This window comes from Anoplolepis gracilipes, chromosome 15 (assembly GCF_047496725.1).
Source record: "Anoplolepis gracilipes chromosome 15, ASM4749672v1, whole genome shotgun sequence".
Classification (NCBI taxonomy): Eukaryota; Metazoa; Arthropoda; class Insecta; order Hymenoptera; family Formicidae; genus Anoplolepis; species Anoplolepis gracilipes.
Genome location: NC_132984.1, coordinates 1664866 through 1684644, shown reverse-complemented (window position 1 = coordinate 1684644; position 19779 = coordinate 1664866). Strand labels below are relative to the sequence as shown.

Genomic DNA, 19779 nt, shown 5'->3' with positions numbered 1-19779 from the left:
GCATAGCGCGTTCCCTAATAGTTTTCGATTTTTAAAAGCGATAAGGCATTATCGGATATGTCAGCTGAGATCTTCGAAACATTTTTTCTGGGATTGCGGTACATCGAAAGCTTTACAAAAATATCTCATCTTATTTGATCTGTCAAGTCCCCTCTTAAAGTGCTTTTTTCCCCGTCGCTTTCCGAAATTCTCGAGCCACCCCTCGTCCTTTCTCGTCTTTCGAGTCTGGCGCTTGGATCCTTTCGTATAATTCTCGTCTTAATCTATAACGAGACAAGTTATTATGATTTTTTTCTCTCTCGTCCGAAAGGAAATGAGAAGCGCAAACTCGGCTTTCTCGTTTTCTAGCTCATCTTGCCTTTTTTTTAGTTCCTTCCTCAATATTTCCCGCTCATCTTTTCATTTGCGACATAGTGATTAAAGCGACTCATACTCCCGTGTGCGTGCTACAAAAGGATAGCGAAGAAAAGATTTGAATATGCTCTGGGAAATCCTTTTCGACTTGCTGTTGCCTTTCTTCTTCTTCTTTTCCGACATGACGATACCAGCTGAAACCGCCATTATCGTTGATCGGTGTAATTAAGCGCAAACTTTTTGGCACATTTGCTGAAATCTTTGATCATTAATCTCTTACGACATGTGTGTGATGGTTTACCGATTAAATCGGAAATGGGGTTTTTTTTTCTTTACGGGAGAAAAAATTTATTACAATATAAGAACAAAAAAAGCTTTTATGCGAAATTGATGACTTGAATTAATTATGTATAATAAAAAAATTTCAAATCTTTTATCTCAAATTTTGTGTATTTAGTTTAATTTAAATCTTTAATTGATTATATATATTTATATATATATTTATTATATATATTTATGAAACACACAAAAATAATGAAAACTCTAATTATAGTTTATAAACAAATTTGATTGCGAAAAAATGTATAGAATTTATATGTATAATATACATGTAATTGTGTGTATGTCATGTGTCAAGAGATTAATTGCCTAGATACTGTAATTAAGTATTTCCCTTTGCTTTGCTCGTGGCTCGATTTGGCATTCGTACAACAGCACAATTGCTCGCACGCGTATAATCTACAGTTTTAACTTTTTATTTTTATTTTTGTTTTAATCGGAGAAATCGCAGACGATCGAGTTGTTTTCTGTTAGATGAGCAATTATCGTATTAAAATACATATTTCATTACCAACGGATTTTCTCTTTATCATTTACGCTATTTGCTATATGAACATAATACTTGTAAGTTTTTTTTATATCTTCGAGATTCAGTTATTCGTATTATTTCGTGATTTATATCTACTTCCTCAGACTAATGCACATTCGCGACAATAAAATGCATTTATAGCATCTTGTTGCTCGGATACATTTTTCTGATTTCAGGAAAAAGAGGCAGACTTTAATTTGTCACATGTATGTATTATTAATAACTCATAGTAATAAAAGAAAAAAAAAGATATAATGGATTTCTTTCTAGTAATTTTATCTCTTTCGTTTTCTCAATTATAAATAAGTGAAATTCACACAAAAATCCATAATAACAATGTTGAAAGTATTTAAAGTATGCGTGCTTAAATATAAAAATAAAATATAAAAGATATTTTTTTTTTTTTTCATTTTAAATGCAGAGTTTTCCTAGGATCGTAAAAATATAATAAATTGTCGAGGAACTTTTCCCGAGATTCTTCGTTGCGCAGGATTGTCCGCGATTTCTCTTGGTTTGAACTCGAACTCGATCAGGCCTTTACTATGTTGTATGCATCTCTAATTTCTTATAGTTTCTCTTTGAAAATACCGCGCGTACGTACGCTTTTATTATTTTTTAAAATTTTCTTTTTATCTTTAAATTATTTTCCTTTCGGCGCGAGACGCTTGAGACGCCTAGTAGATAGGTACGATTTGCAATTCCACTACGGTAGTTTTCATACCATAATACTTATATGTACATGTATATAAATATGTGTGTACATAGTGTGTACGTGAGTAATATATTTCTTTTAAGCCTTAACAACGTCCGCAATGTAACAATCATTTCGATCTCGATCAAGATCGTCGTTAATTCCGTTTCGATCATCGACGATCATCGACGATCATCGACGTATTTCGGCTGTACTCGACAGTCAAAAAAAATATTATTATTATTATTAACCCTTTCTCGGATCGCGATATATCTGTCTCGCGTATACAAGATGTACAAAAATGGCTTGTCTTTTTTCCTTTCATTTTACTTAATTATTAATTCAATTTTTACTTTTATTAGCAACTCAATTTTTTAGTCACCAATATTAAAAATCAAATTAGAGAGAATAGTAATTTGAAAATATAGATATCTTAATAGGAAAATTAAAACTAGGTTAATCCCATCAAATAGTTGTATTTATTTGATGAGAATATGTCTTGCTCTGTATTCGATTTCAATCAATTTTAATGTGAAAAATTACGCCGAGATAATTCGATTAAACTGTATATTCGTTCATCGCGAATATATCACGCACCCGAGAGGGGAGAGATTCTCTAACACACAACTGACAACGCAATAAACGAACAACGCGTAACGTCCTAGCGACGAATCAACGTCTATCAACTACATCAACGTTAATCTATACAGTAACATTTAACAGACTAGTAACAATAAGCGTTATTAGGCGCGATTTCGAGAACCAGCCGAATGACACCTAATCACTCGAATTAACGAGAATCTTGATTAACTAAATTGTATCCAAGAAGCAAAAAGAAGCGAGTCCAGAATTATCAGAAATAATATATACAAAGTTGAGAGCTAAAAAAATCTTAATGCAATATCTTTCTTTCTTTTTTTTTTCTTTTTTCTTTTTTTTTTTTTTTTTTTTTTTTTTTTTAAGAAAAAGATTTTTCAAGTTGAAAGCACGAATTTTATATCTATTTTATTGATATTTAATTTAACGTAATTCAATTTTTTCAGCTTATATACTTAATTGTATTATTTAGTATAAAATTTCAAGTTTATACATAATATACATAATTTTAAACTTTTCTCGAAACAGGACTTGCATCCTTCTATCTTTTGGATACAACTGTCTGCCATAACTCTCATAATTATATATATAATCAACGTCACGATTATTGATCTCGGTTCGACACGAAATTTGCGTCGTCGGAACTCGGATCTCGCGCGATTATAATATTCGTGTTAAAAGTGAATGTTGTGTATATGTGTGTGCGTGTGTGTATGTGTATACGTATATGTTGTCTATGAGTGTATCTGTGAGGTAATCGTTCACGCAACTACACTATGAGCATGTAGGTCCGCACTCTCCCTCGTTGCATTTTTCTTGTATATTTTTGCTCTTCACGCGTTTCTTCGAAAGTTATTCTTCTCCCACTTCCTTTTTCTCCAAATCAATCTCTTATCGATTATATAGCTTTATTAATATACGGCTTGCGTTAGTTAGTTTGGCACATTGCACGATCCTCCGCTATTTTTAATCCTCGAAATGACCATGAAAAATAATATATATATATATATATATATATATGATCTTTCATCCTTTCTTCTTTCGTCTCTTCGAGGTCGTCTTGCGAAAAATCACCAATGCACTCTCGCGTTTCGAGCTGCATCGCGACGATGATCGCGCAATTGATTGGTGAATTAGTTTCCGATCGCGAGATCGGGACCGGCGTTGCCGGGAATCCTCGGAGTTCACCAGTTCCCCTCGTGATGTATATGACTATTCTTCTATCGAACTGTCTGTTGTAAGAATATGTACAATAGCGGTATGTATTTACACGGTAAGGTAACTTCTTCTTCGCGCGATCTTCCGTCAATCGCGAGGGCAGAAAAGTCCGAGCGAGTACACGACTGGCCAGGAACCTTTCCAGGATTTCTCGTCTTGCTTCCGGGTTTTCCAAACGGCCTTCCAAAGAATTATCGAGACATCATCAGAATCTGGCAACGCCGGTCCAGACCTCCTCCGCCCTCTTCTCTCCTCGCGAAATGTCGCTTCGTGAATTAAAGTAGAATTCCCACCACCAGGGCCAGGTTAATCAATTAGCAGCTAATCGACACAGCTCGGCAATCCGAATGGAGAGTCTGAAGAGACCTCTCAAGGTCTTAAATCTCTCTTCGGGACACTTGTGACTAGTGTCTTTCGATCTCGATTCGATTTTAAGTCTCGAGTCTAGATCGCCGCTGGCCGAGCTTTGGTCAGACTGAGCTACGGTGGTTCCGGCTCGGAGGTGGGAGATTCCTGCTACGCTTCCAGAAATATGAGCGCCGTCGGCTTCGGCTCCAAGTTGCTTTTCTTCGCCTCCACCACCAGAAACTCAATCTCGTTGCGATCGCGACGGGCGAACGATTCGGCGATCAGCCGCGCGACCTCTTGGTGATGGAGTCCTGCAAATGATGCGCGATTAATCGTTGCTCAAAATTAAATTTAGTAGGGTAAACTCGGGCAAGATGGCCGGATGAATGGCTGGATAGTTTTTTAAAATGCAAAAAATATACTTTTATTTTTATTTTTTAATAATGAATGACATATTATCTTCACTGAAGCTTACATTACGTAATATTATCGAAATTGAAAGCAAAAAATATTTAATAAATTTAAGAAATTTTATATTATCAAAATAGTGCAACATAAGGCCATTGGCCATCTTACTAAACTTTTAAGGAAAAGATGACCATAATATTTATAAAAAAAATAGTGAAAACGAAAATTATATAACAATTTACATATCTTTATAATATGCCTAACGTCGATTACGATATAGCTTAACTGTAATTTATTCGACGTTGTAACAGTTTTTAGTGAACAAATGAAAAACTTTGCAGGTAGTCAAAAGTAAAAATATGATATAAGATTCATAATATCGTTACTTCGAACAATGTACGCACGTAAACTACTGTAAATATCGATTATCTTTGATAATGATTAAAAAAGCTCACTATGTAGCGATTATTGAAAAAATTACAGCCGTACGGCCATCTTTTCCGTATGGCCATCATACCCTAGTTTACCCTACAAGTTCTTCAATTTTATAATTATTAATTGTTTAGCTAATTATTATTGTTGGGGAAAACGAATTTATTATTTTTTCTTTGAAACTTTAATCCTGGAATATTTAGAAATAATGATAAAAAATAATAGAAAATTAGCAAACTATGAAAAATATAAAATATTCATCTTGTTGATATTACCTTCAACTTTCTGACCATCGACTTCAAGGATAAGTTGGCCGACTTCGAGGCCGCCAGCCTCATAAGCTGCTCCATTGTCCTGCAACAAATTATCACAGGATGCTTAGTCACATTTATGGTATAATATTGTTTATGTCATCGTAAATGGCGCCGGCAATAAATTTGCCCGACGCAGATTATTAATCGTGCGTTTCGATGGAGCCGAACTTCACTTTAAATCGAGTGTACCTGATATAATGAACGTAATATATGAGATAATATTTTAACGTAATTGATTTTATTAAAAAGATTTGTGAAATATTCATTATTATTAACATCATTAATGTACTACGCATAATTATTTATATAGAATGCACGATTTGTAAGGCATGCACTTTTTTAATCTCAAGAGTGTATATAACATTTTTTTGTGCAGAATATTATTTGAAATTTCCGTTATTAAATCTCATTGAATAATTAAGAATTGAAATTTATAATAAACTCAAAGAGAGATAAAACGTACTATCCATTTATACATATCCATTTATCTAGATGAAACAGAAATAATGATAATATCCAGATTATTATTAGCTTTATGTTAATATATCTAGCCTTAATGTTGTTTTAATTTCCATCAGCTCAACACATTCCCCAACTTTCTTCTTCTAACTCGATATTTCTTGAATTTTCCTCCAACTTGATCTCTGACCTAATAATCTCTCTCTCCTTCTAATGACTTAATTCCTCTCTAATATAACATCTCTAGATTTCAACACTTTTCCACTTTTGCTTCGAATCTTCTTCCAAATTAATATTCTTCTACTTTTAACCGGTAATTTTTCGAAAGAGACTCACGTGTATGTTGATGATCCGGGGCAGTGGGTGCTTGGTATTGGCGCCGCCTTCAATGGCGATGCCCAGAATCGATTTAGTCTTTTTCACGGTGATGCGCAGGTTGCCCTGATGATCGGGCACTACTAGGGCACCGTCCTCCTCCCGTCGTTCGGACATCTCGCTGCGGGTCAGTCGTTGCACACTATGATGCCGCCGCGGCGGGCCCCCCGCAGTTCCACTTCCGGCGGGCCCGCCGCCGGAACCGCCCTCCTCCAGCAGCTGTGCTTCCTGCATGTCAAAGCTCCGCGAGAGCTTGTGCGCGAGCTCCTGCAACGGATATGGTTTGTATTCGAACGGCGATAATCGAGCACCGGACCGTTCCGCGTCAGATTCGCGTCAGCAACCGGAAATTAATTAATTAATTGATTGATTGACACTTGCATTTTCAAGGTCTAAATGATAGAAATTATGTAGACTCTCGAATTTCTAAATTTTTTTATCAAATTATAATTCCATAAGTAAGTCTAAGATAATAAAAGCTCAATTCTTTTTTTTTTTGAATTTTTAAATTATTAATTTTTTTAAGTAATCATATATATATATTAAATATATTTAAGAAAAAATAAAATAATTTATAAACAATTATTTTAAATTTTAAATTTTATAATGATTTAAATTATAATAATAATTAATGATTATAGATTGTCTAATCGTATATAATTTAGATAATTTTACTTAAAAATAGACAGATTTATATGTGACCATTTAAAATAAATCGCACATGGCTGCTGCAGCGTATCCGAAAAAATTATCTCAATGCACACATACACACGCGCGCACGATGATAGCACATATGAGCTAAAAAAAAGGCTTATGCTAGCGTATTCGCGTGCACGCTGCAATGGAAGAGCGTTCTGGTAGTCCTCACGTAGCTTCCGGTACGAAATATACAAATATCTGTAAAGGCGCCCGAAACGCGCCGTAATTCTCGAACACTCGTAGTTTCAAAGCACATTCCTCCGCGAAACACTAATTCCGATTGTAAAATGCGAAAGTGTTGATCGGAAGCTGATAGAGAGAAGTGTATTTGAAACGGGATGCATATATTCGTGGTGCATTCCAATTCTATCCTCTCGATACTTTCTCATTTCGCATGCCTTATCTAGCGTGCTGTGGACATTAAATAAAAAAAACAATCGTGAAGAAATGGAAAGTGATATTTTAATCAGTGATAGTGAAAGTATCTATTTTTATTCTATAATTTAAATATAGTAAGATTTCAATTAAAAAAAAAAAAAAAAAAAAAAAAAAACAAAGAAGATAATATTTTATAATAGTAACAATTGATTGAAATTGCGAGAAGGTTTTAATTTTCTCGCAATTTTTGAATTCGATTGGAAGGAATTTAATAATCGAGAGAAATGGGAAAATATAATATATAGTTTGAAAAGTCCTTTTTGACATAATTATATCCGTTTTTCTTGCATTTTATTCGACTCCATTGTTCCGTTTCGCTTTTCCTTGCGTGCAATATTACATCATCTATGTGCATGTATGTGAAATTATATGTATGTACTGACGCGCAAACATATAATGTACACATACGCGTGTACTGCTATACATATCAATATGTATATAATATATGTATACGTATATATAGATCACACAAGTATATATATATATATATATATATACACATATATACATGTATGTATGTATATATGTATATATCGAAAAATTGAGTCATGCTTGCTGATGGCAGGCTGGTAGCAGTTGGGTGTTGGTGGTGCTCGGAGAGATAGAGAGAGTGGTAGTTGTGGTGTGGTGGCGGTGATGTTGTCGTTATCACACGGCTAATTGTCGCTCTATACCTGTCCTCGCCCATCGGGGCACCGATTGATTCTGTACGGACCGGCTTTCGTCGTTTGATTGCGCAGCATAAACGACACATCGATAGCAGAGATATGTATTTTCAATCGCGACACTTTTTAGCAACGATACTGGCTAACTAATAGACTGACTCAGTGTACGACTAATCTGTCACTCCGCTAATTGTAAGAACAATATATATATATATATATATATATATATATATGTATCTTTTCTATTTCATCATCGTACGTCTTCAAGATTACTCGACTACAGACGGGAGAATTTAAATCGACAGGAGAAAAATGGATGTGATAATAGAAAATATATATTGTTAAGAAATATAAAATAAATTATATTATTATATATTATACGTACGTAATATAAATTTATTTTATAGCTAATGTCATATTGATATAAAAAAGCATATTAGAAGATGTAATAGAAAAGATTTCAATCATTTTTTTAAGCTACATTTATCGAACTTTTTTTTTTTTTTTTATATAACTACCACTCGACACTCATGCAGTTGGAGCGATAATGATCGATTCTTGGTTAAAAAAATTATTACACTACATAAGTAAAATCGCCTAATCTTTCATTAAGTTACTCAGTAAATTATAATAAGAAGGTAGCCTTTCCTATTGGAGTTAAACTTCAATTCCCTATTGGATTAATGTGTGTGTTCTATGAAAAAGAAAAAATTGATTAAATTTTAATTACTCTAAAATCAAATTTTGATTATGCTAGTAATCAATTACTAAAATTATTACATTTCTATGCTAAATCAAAGTGTATAATAATAACTAGTAGTAATAATAATTAGCAACATTGTAGGAAAAAAATAATTAACTAACTTTACATCTCTTATCAGTTATCTAATTTGTCGAGTTCACGGCCGAAGGATGTAAAGACCGAGTTAATTAGATCGTCTTGTTTCCTCGAGAGAAACGTAAAGCGAAAATGGTGAAAGTATGCTCAAGCGCAGTGCGAATACGTACGCACGCACGCGTGCACACACATCGGGACAAAATAAGTCCTGTTCTTGCCACATGATGATTTGCACGATTTTTCCGAAAGTTTCTCTTTCCCTTTAACGCGTTCCACCCTTGATTTTCGAATTTACGCAAGGAAACTTATTTTGCAAAAGTTTTTATCTTATCACATTATGTATTAACTAGAAAAGTTCGTTAAGATAGATTAATCACGAGTTAAATAGAATTCCTCTCACCGGATGTAGTCTGATGTAATTAATTTTTATCTTTTTCTTTTTTTGTTTTTTTGTTTTTTCTTTTAATGTTTCTCTTTAATTTAAGATCAAGTTCTTTCGCATGAATTGCAGAAATTGTTTATTTTTATATCCATAAGCTGCTAAAGAATCTTTCCAGCATCTCTATCGATTAATTATTGAAGCAGTTAAGACCGTTAAAAACAACAACTATCTTGCAAGATTTCCGTTTAATTAAATCATGAAATTTCTTCTCTGTTTTTCATGTGAGTAAAGTGATCGTGCATGCCAAGACATCTATGTGAATATATATAGCGCATATACATCCCCGTGCCCGTATGTATAATATAATATATGTGTATATATAGAAAGTCTCATCCAATCAAATTTCAACCACGGACTCTGCTGAAGTTGAGAATAACTATTTTGTTTAGCAAAAGATTTCATGGTAAGAGGGGGCATTATTATTCCACATCGCGATTTTCTATTCTCGCCATTTTGTAGCAATTAAGTAATTAAATAAAACTGTGTTATTAAAAGGGAACAGAAATTATGCAGAAGAAAAAAGGCGTAAAATTTATTAGATTTAAGAAGCAGGTTATATATTATTATTCTTACCGTTTGCTACGGAGATAATTCCTTTCATTTAATCTCTTATTAATTTCTGCATTTGCTGAGTTTACACTTTAATTGGAGTTTTCTTGAAATTTCTACGAGAGGAAAATTAGCTTGAAATTCGTCCGAATCTATGATTATAATTCGAGACATAAGGCAGGTGAGACGCTCTGTATATACGTATAATATTATAAAATGGTGATCGTGCTTAAGGACAAATCGTAAAAAGTAGCATGTGCAAGACATCTAAGATAAAAAACACGTACAACACCTAACGCTATGTCGACTAATCTCGCTAGCTCTAGGAGCACAAGGACACTTGATCGTATGATGTGTATGTGTGTGTGTTTATGTATATGAGAAAGAAAAAGAGAGAGAAAAAGAGAAGGAAAAATTTAATTAGGAAAGAGAATTCATGCCTAAGTGAGCGAATGTTTCTAATCGCTCGAATCGAACATTAATTTTCGCGTCGCACTTTATCGCGTTTATCTACGTCATTTATTTTGCGTAATTTAATTCTCTTTTTAGTCATTATTACGATTATCCACGAAAGATGTTGAATAAATCTATCGATAAGCTTGGTTTTCTAATTATTTTTCGTTTATCGTACGATTAAAATATTCAATTATCAATTAATTGTATTTCTTATCCGTTTAAGTTTTTATGTCGCTCGCGAATTATTATTTTTCCCATATCATTTTGCAACCCGGATATTTCAAGCGCGACAGATGCAACCACGACCTCGCCGGAAGTTTACGATGTCTCGTTGCTTCAATAATGCGAGTTTTATTGTGAAACTTTATTACTGTGCGCTGCAGTTCCATTTTCTCTTTCCTCTTTTTTTTTTGTCAATTATATCTCATTATAATTCACAATTTGATTGTAAATATATATATATATATATATGACGCGATTGTTCGTATAAAAATGAAAACTTGAAATTTCACTATATATGCGCGGATCATAATTTAGTGATAGTTTTTTCAAAAATAAAAATTCATTTTAACTAAATAAACAAACAAATGTCGATAAAAATCAAATGATAAAAAAATAACCTTTTTGATATTTTAGAGATCGTAAATGATAAAAGAATATTAGAGGGAACATGTAATATATATATATATATATATAATATATATATATATATATATATATATATATATATATTTCTTATTTAAATAAAATAAAATATCCGGAAATAAGTTACGATAATAATTTCTCTTTCTATTATGATGTCATATTGAATACGTTAAGCAATTGCGCGATGGACTCGATTACGATTTCGCCTTGCATTGTAATTTTTCGTCGAGATGTTATCGACGCTTCCGGCGAGATCCGGATGGAACGAGTTCTCCGCGTTTCCTCGCCCCGACATGAAAATCGCTACTCGTAGCACTGATTACACCCTGTTCTTTTGATCGAGGCATGTTTGATTATCGAATTGATGTCGCATTCATGTTTTTGACCTTTGAAGGATGTCTACAAAGAGAATGGATTACATATTTCTAAAGAAATAAATCTTGAAGTAAAATTGGAAATTATAATCAGTATTAGAAGTTAAAGTTAAATTGGAAAGAATAAAATAAAAATTGTATATATATATATATATATATATTATATATATATATATATATATTATATATATATATATATATAATATAAAATATTATGTAAAAATAAAAATAAATTTAGGACTAAAAGGATTAAAACAGTAAAGTTTCATAATAATTTAGAATAACGACAAAATGATTACAGATTATCAAACTAAAACTATAACAATCTAAATTAAAAAATTAACCGACTATTCTGTTGAATATTAAATAAATAAGATTTAAAAAGAAATAAAATTAAAATAGTATGTCATGTAGGATATAACAATAAGAAGTTGAGAAGATCTTTGCCAAACTTAATTTTGAATTCAGACTAGTTGGATTTCTCTTCTGATATATTTCCCCCAAAAAAATGCCCTTGTCCTCTTATCCTTCCGCGAGACAGTGCAAAATGTCAAATAGCGACGGAGAGCATGAAGATAAAAGAAACGACAAAAGAAGAAGAAAGAAACAAGAGAATAAAATCGTGCGTGTCTGAGAGAAAAAGAAAAAGAGAGAGAGAGAGAGAGAGAGAGAGAGAGAGAGAGAGAGAGAGAAAGAAAGAAAGAAATTGTGTTCTCTGGATAGGAAAACTTACGAGGGGCCTGGCGCCCCAGTACCAGGATTTGACGCGTTGCGTTAGCCCACCGAGCAAGTGGGACCTCCAACCACCGAAACCCCCACCACCTCCTCCTCCACTCTCCGAGCTCCTCTCCTCCCTGCTTTCGAGCTCGTCATCCTCCTCCAAATCGCGATCCCTCTCGCCGGCGCCCCGTCTCCCGTTACCGATCATCTCGGCGTCGCTACCCTCGCAACACCCGTCGCTTTCCTGCGCCGCACGTTCGCGCGTAACACAACCGGAAATGCTTCATGTTAGCACCCGCTACCACCCCTTATATGCTGCTTAATTTACATGCGCACGCGAACATTGCGGACGATGCAGGTGCGAACGTCGGAATTGAGATAAATGAGGGTGAGTATTTCAGGAAAATGATGTGTAAAAGGTTTCATAGATCAGACGTACCAACCCCTTAAATATAAGAAACATTCCTGCGCCATAATATTGATTTTGTATACAAATTTCAGAATTGTTGTTCAAGTTAATTAATTAATTAATTAAATCTGTGATAGAATTATATTTTGTCCTTCCTTTAGCTTGCAATAAAATTTTAAAATTATATTTTATTATTCTAATCGAAATGTGAGGTTGATACGTTTTTTTTTTTTCTTTTTCGACACCCCTATATTGTATCTTTAATTCTTAAATAAGCTTGATTGTGTTATATTCTTGCTCTTTGAAATTACAAGTAATAACATAATCAGGAACAATACTATAAAGGAATTACTTCTGCTTCTAGTTTAATCTTTCTTACTTGCATTATCTTTAATTTTACTTAATTGTTGGGCTAATTTCTTGTTCTAAGATCAAACTTTCCGTCTTTATCGGGCAGCCACAGTAATTGTTCACAATAAAGTTGTGTTTTTTTTTTTCAACTTCTGTCATATTTCTATATATTTGGAGCAATGTATCTGCTTTTAAATTTCTCTCAAAGATTTATTTCGTCGCGCATTATAGTAAAACGAGCTTGTAACACTCGGTTTACCAGTGTTCTCTCGAAAGAATTATGACCATGCGAGAAAAACGATACTTAGAAAGCTCCATATCGGACGGTCTCGCTCTTGGGAGCGATTATGGGACTTACATGATCGACATATTAGCGTTTATGATGGTTTTGCGCGAGGACGCGTAACGGCGCGCAGGTAGGTCTGATTGTTGCCATCTTAACTGGAGCACGTCAGTCTAACTACCCAAGATCGTATGAAACCAGTTATATGATACAAAAATCGTCTTTCGTAGTGTTGTCTTATTGTTAGTTACATCAATCTGTAATTTCCGCAAACAATTATTACATCTGACGATCTGACATTAACAAAAGACGAAATCAAGACAGAGAGGATGAAAAGTTTTTTATACATAATTATTAACGTGACTACTTGTCTAAAAAAATTGTGAAAGATGTATACATTTATATTACCTTTTTTTTTTGCTTAAAAAGTCAAGTATTTTAGTTTGCGATTAATCAAAATTTTTCTGTACCTGATATAATCCAAAGAAAGGAAATTGTTTTAAATATATTAAAAATATAATTTTTTTTTAAATTAGTAAAATCATATTTCGATGTAAGACTTTAAACGTTAACAGTTTTATAATTTTAAAGTCGCTTCTTTGCCATGAAAAGAGACTGATGTCAAATATTTATATTACATTTATATTACCTTTTTTTTTTTTGCTTAAAAAGTCAAGTATTTTAGTTTTCGATTAATCAAAATTTTTCTGTACCTGATGTAATCCAAAGAAAGGAAATTGTTTTAAATATATTAAAAATATAATTTTTTTTTAAATTAGTAAAATCATATTTCGATGTAAGACTTTAAACGTTAACAGTTTTATAATTTTAAAGTCGCTTCTTTGCCATGAAAAGAGACTGATGTCTCTTGTCAAATATTTTTAAACAATTTGCAATTGAAAGGAAAAATTGTTAAGTATCCTCGTTTGATTTTCATCAAGTTTAAAATCATCTGAAAACGTGAATTTTAAATATCCAGAAAAGCAACGGTCAAATAAAAATAGATAATATTTTGAGAATTAATATCGCCATCATACCAGCAATCATCATAAAAGTTTTACGGGCTCGACCTTAGTCGATGTTGTTCTAAATTCAAATCGCGTATTCGTGGTCACCTAGTAACCTCGGTCGGCGAGGCAACAGCAGGAAATAATAATCATTGTCGGTTATTAATGGGTCCGCCGCCGACGTCGGAGAAAGTTTCGGGACGACGTTCCGTTATGTACGGGGATCACGTAGAATAAAACGGAGGGGGGAAGGGGGGCGTCGGGAGGGCCCCGAACTGGAACCTGAGAAGGAAGACCGATATTTTACGATTTTACGAATGTAGGTCAATTGTCGCGTCGTTCAAAGAGATTCTGCGGTTAAGAAGTTTCGTTTCTGGAAAAATTGGAGTAGTCGAACAACCGGTTGTTCCTGTTCCTCTCGTCATCCGCGGGAATCGTAGCAAATAATGCCAGTTATTTAAAATTCAACTGTTGCAAAAAGAATTTATTCTTAATTGATTAGCATGCTAGTTATGTATTTTTTTAAATTATATTAATTTAATGATATTAACAAACTAGCATGCGCTAATGAATTGAGATGTAATAAATTATTGTTTCTATTTCTACTATTAGATTTTTTGATTTCTCATCGATAGTTTTTCCTCCTATAAATTTGAAAATCATTTTTGAGTAATGAAAAAAAACACACACACACAAAGGTATAGAATTTTTTTACTTTTAATGCAATTTTCTTGGGAGCGAAAATTATGGCGAAGGCAGCGGTAAAAATATCTAACCGATAAGCGATTATCGGTAATCTCATTTAAACAAAGATAAGAAAAGTCATTGGTCACACCTATCGATCTTGTTGACTGTAGCGAACGCACATGGATCATGTCGATCTCCATGCGTAGGTGTCACTCACGAACTGGTTTGAAGACTGACGTAATGCGTGGAGGTTCGATGAACTTCTAACGCATTCATATACATATTATAATTCTCACGTTAACTCTGCACATTAAATTCTACTCTGGTAAAAATTACACACAGCCAAAAAAATTATTACATCTTTCTAATACATTAAAATACATTGCAATCCTATATTATTTCCAACTAATATAACTAAAAAATAATTCATGCCAAAATTTTCTCAAGATTAAAGCATATTATGAAAAAAAAGAAAGGAAAAAAGAAAGAGAGAGAGAGAGAGAGAGAGAGAGAGAGAGAGAGAGAGAGAGAGAAAGAGAGGAAATGTTTCCGATTATTTATAATTACCGCTGCTTATCTCGTCACATCCGGCATGAAAGGTTAAAAAACATCGTGTCACGCAATCCCCTTCGTTATATCATCAGCTACGTGTATGTCAATGCATATGCATTTCTTATCACCACATTTTCCTTTCTTTCGCGCACAATGGCTCTCGATTTTTCAAGTCGCGTAATTGACATTGAATAATTAAATAATGAAATAATTAAATAATTGCGCGCTGAAGCCGCCGGATCACTCTGATATGCGCCTGTTATCAGACTCTCAATAGCGCAATCCTGAAGAGAGGATACCATCTTTCAAGAGAACTGTACATGTAACTTGTCTGTAACATTCGCGAAATGACCCGCCAATCTGGCAACGTTGTGCCGAAGCCGGTCTTAGGGATGTAACCGCGATTTTTGAGCCCGAAAGCAACAGATTTGCAGGTATAACATCTTTTCTGGAATTATCTATTTTTTTTTTTTTTTTTTTTTTTTTTCATTTCTTGCATTTGTACAGCAAAATATTGTGACGTACAAAATTATAAAGTCTTTAATATAATCGGTGCACTCTTCTATTTCTGGGCCCGGAAGTGTGCTTTGCCTTCAGTTGCTGTCCTGCCACCTACGCTCCTGATCCTCTCTCACCTGTTGTTACCTGTTCTACCCCCTTCTCTGGCATCTTCGATTCGATCCTCCTTTTCTTGCTCGCCTCGTCATGGTTCCTCTTCCTTCTTCGTTCCTTTTATTTGTCGTTCTCATCATCTCCCTCTCTTTCTTTCGTTCTCTCTGGCTCCCTCCACGTGTTCTCTCGCTCTCTCTCTCTCTCTCGCTCCGGGACTGACTCACTCTCTCGAGCAGGTAAACGTAAACCTGCGTTAGCCAGACCGCTTCATGTCCGATTCCTGAATCAGTCGTGCAACCACCAGCGAATCAAACGTTTCTCCCGATCGCGATCATTTCGATCACGATTACTTCGTTCTCCTGTTTCACGAGCGCAATTTAGAAACTGTGGTCCTCGTGGATCGCGATTGAATCTTAATCTTCCGAAGCGGTTCGTTATCAGGTATTTATCAGGATTTGATTGAACTTTGGAAAGATTGGATTCGTTAGAAAATACACACAACCACCTAAATATTCATAAACACTCTTATAATCGACACTTTCTTATTTGTAACAAATCCTAAGTCACTTCAAACTTTTTGCATTTCCCAACTTTCCCTCTGTAAATACTTAAACTCTACTGTCATGTTACTTGTTATTTATCGATACTTTTTTTTTTTATCGCGTCCGTAATTCTACGTGTGTGTGTTTTTCTTTCACTATTTTTCACATTTTATATTTTACAAATATCCTTTGTATTAAACGAGAGAACTCCGATAGAAATATGTAAAAAATATTTTTTTCACCTACGGAAAAATGTTCTGCATGAATTAAACGATCGATATTTCATGGTGACGTTACATTTGCGGTGATGTAAATCACGTTTCCGCGTTTGTTTTTCTACGCGGCCTTCGAAAATGCAAACGAATCGTCTAGCATTGTCGTGGCACGGTGATTTTTTCGGAGCAAAACATGGCTCGCTTGCGTAAAAATGCGCTGCGTTTAAATAATGCAGATTTCGAAAGTGGGATGATAATGGCGATAATTCACCAAGCCATGAACACCGGGCAAATCCAGTTTTGTCGACATATCGGTTGATTTATCACTTAGTGCTCGGTGAATGTGTCCCGTCGACTGAAACAAGATAACTGGCACATCTAGATAACTTCTGCTATTAAAGGAATAACATGGATTTACCGGTTTTAGTTGCAAGAAAAATTACTAGGCGAGACAAGAGAGTCGGAATCTCATTTTCTTGGAAATATTTTTAATTTCTAAATTTTTTGTCTTTTTCAAGAAAAAAACAAAATTATTTATTTTCCAATATTTAAATATTAATTTAATGAATTATTTGAAACACACATGATTATTAATGCTATAAAATTGTTTACATTTTCGCGATAACATGTCGATAAAATTATCGAAAATATAGAAAAGAGTATTTTTAAAGATTTTTTTCAACATTTCTTATAAAATGCACTGGACAGACAATTGGACTCTTTCTATATATTTATTATGTTCAATTATTATCTAAAATGTTGCACAATGGCGAGAAGCTCTGGTTCGCATTTCGTGTGTAATTACGCCGTTTCGATTAGGAAACCGCGTCGCGCTTGATGAAACCTAACTGCGGTGAGATCATTAAGCAGAGCGAAGGCGGGCCGATAATAATCCTGTGTGCACATACGCAGGTGCACGTGTATACACGCAGCGAACGGTAGTCGATAATAGAGATTCGTCGTAAAACCTGTTAGATTCTACATTTGCTTTTGCGAGAAATATTCTAATTGCGTGATCCTGAAATATAAATTCTCGAAGCGTGAAATCGTTTAAAAATAAATTCTACTATTTTAGAACGTGTTGATGTAGAAAACTTCCGCACTCTCTCTCTCTCTCTCTCTCTCTCTCTCTCTAACGTATGAAATATTGAAAATATGCTTAGAGATTACAATAGACTTTATTTGTCGAAGTAAATCAATGAAAGTCAATAATTAATAATAATAACTATTTTTCAAAGTATGGATATTTAAATTATTATTATTATTATATTTGTTATCACATATCTAAAAAAAAATCATTTTATTCGGACTATTTTTTTTTGCAGAATCGCACTGTGTTTTTTCTTATTCTCAAGTCATTTTCGCGATCAAATGTATGCATAATACTGTAAAATCTTAGATCTCGAGTTATTCTTCTTACTTTATAAAGCTATACGTCTTTTCAATCTTCATAGACACATTTATAAAATCTTCAATTTTAGATATCTATCTATAGGATAGTATTCGCAAAACTTTATCGTTCAAGATTGGAGATAGATTGATATAGAGTTATGGGAAAGATTGTTGATAAAGAGAAAAAAAATGCTTCTCTCTTTCTCTCTGTATTTTATAAATTTTTTATATTTTAAATTAGAGTTAGAATGATATTAAATATTTAAATTAATATTTGTATAAAAATCCTAAGAGATTACAAACATATTTTACTGATTATATATGTACAGATATTATATTTTAATATACACACGTAAAGTTTATAAATTGTAAAAGATACACATACTCTAGAGTTTACAGAGTCTAAACTGCAATCATTAACGTAACGAACGCGCATCGTTGCTTTCTTTTTAGCGAAAACTCAGTTCTCTATCTCACTTTAAACACTTATCAATTTAGTTTTAACAAATTTCAATTCTTCTAATTGATTCCCTAAATTACTGCAAATTTCATAAATCCATCATTATACTTTCTTCCAAAAGAATCCTGTCCTCTTTTCAATTCCTTAGCTATTTCCGACAAGTTCTAATCGATTTCCTAATCGTTGCTAATCAATACGAACATCATTGCTTTCTTCACGGAAATGTTAAAACTTCGAACAACTTGCAGCGCTTGGAATGTATTTATAAAAATCCTTTACATGTGCAAAAGCCATTAGTGTATTCTCACTTCCATTTCTTAGCTTAAGGGGATCCAAAAGCTGTTCTATATTATCGATCAAAATTCAAAAGCTTAATATAAAAGTTTTGCAATTTATACACACAAAATTAGATAGGTTTCTGCTAGGAATTGCATGAAGAAATATTTGTGAACTTTTAGAAATGACGTCTAACGTGAGTTTGTGTTTCAATCTCGCACACTCACAGATACACGAAAGTAATTTTTTCATAGATTTTGGAAATCTTTTTTACTAGGCTTCTAAAGTCATTTTCAAAAGTTTACTAATATTCTGTTATTCCAAACGCGGACGCTATATTTTCTTGCACGAACATACCGTAGAACTTTTTACATTAAATAAATATTGTTATGATATAAATTGTGTCATCTTTTAATTTTTTATCATTTTTATATGAAATTATTAGCCCCCGTGATTTATCAATCCTTGTCAGCCAAAGAAGAGATTTTCAAAATCTGTAATTCATGTTCTGTCGATAATTTTGGATCCCCTTAACTCAAACACAAATTCAGATTCTCCTCTCGACTCGAATCGATTCTAATCGCGACCATCTAGTCGCGCTGATCGCCGTGATTGTTTTCTTCCCAGGAAAGGGAAGCCATGGAGTCGTGGCTGAGTGACGTTCAACGCGTGCGGATCCCGCGGCCTAAGTTTGGCAGCGGCAATTCCGTGCGACGGTCCAACTCGTCGGTGCAGCACTCGGTGCGATCGGAGATGCACTCACATCGACAGAGTCAGGATGTGGCCAAGGCCACTGAGGAGCTGCGCCAGGCGATCCAGGACAAGCTCTGACTGATTCCGCTCCGGGGTTTCGACGAGAAAGAAAGAAAGAGAGAAATATAAAAGAGAGAGAGAGAGAGAGAGAGAGAGAGAGAAAGAGAAAGCGCGGAGTACTTCTGTATATCTTTTTCGCCACCTTTGTACTCGTCTGCCACGAAGAGAACCCTCTCGAGGACGAATAATCTTCGAAATATCATCGAACTTTCTGTCGCTTTGTCGAGCGAATCTTTCAAAGTTTCGTGGGATTTAAAAGGAATTTTCTGTCAAATAATATATATTTGAAT

General features: G+C 33.9%; 1 protein-coding gene across 12 annotated transcripts in view; it reads right to left on the bottom strand.

Moving 5' to 3' along the window:
* Nucleotides 1-919: 919 nt before the first annotated feature.
* Nucleotides 920-19779, bottom strand: part of Dysc (whirlin protein dyschronic) — a 66891-nt gene continuing 48031 nt past the window's right edge. For 9 of the 12 annotated variants that reach the window (XM_072907348.1, XM_072907347.1, XM_072907349.1 and 6 more), the window contains 4 exons: nt 11904-12134; nt 6026-6331; nt 5192-5270; nt 920-4387 (listed from right to left, as the gene is read on the bottom strand). In XM_072907348.1, the coding sequence (XP_072763449.1) occupies nt 4245-4387; nt 5192-5270; nt 6026-6331; nt 11904-12134 (759 nt within the window). In that variant the 3' untranslated portion in view covers nt 920-4244. The remainder of the gene's footprint in view (nt 4388-5191; nt 5271-6025; nt 6332-11903; nt 12135-19779) is intronic. The other 3 variants (XM_072907353.1, XM_072907354.1, XM_072907357.1) reach the window with 1 other exon arrangement.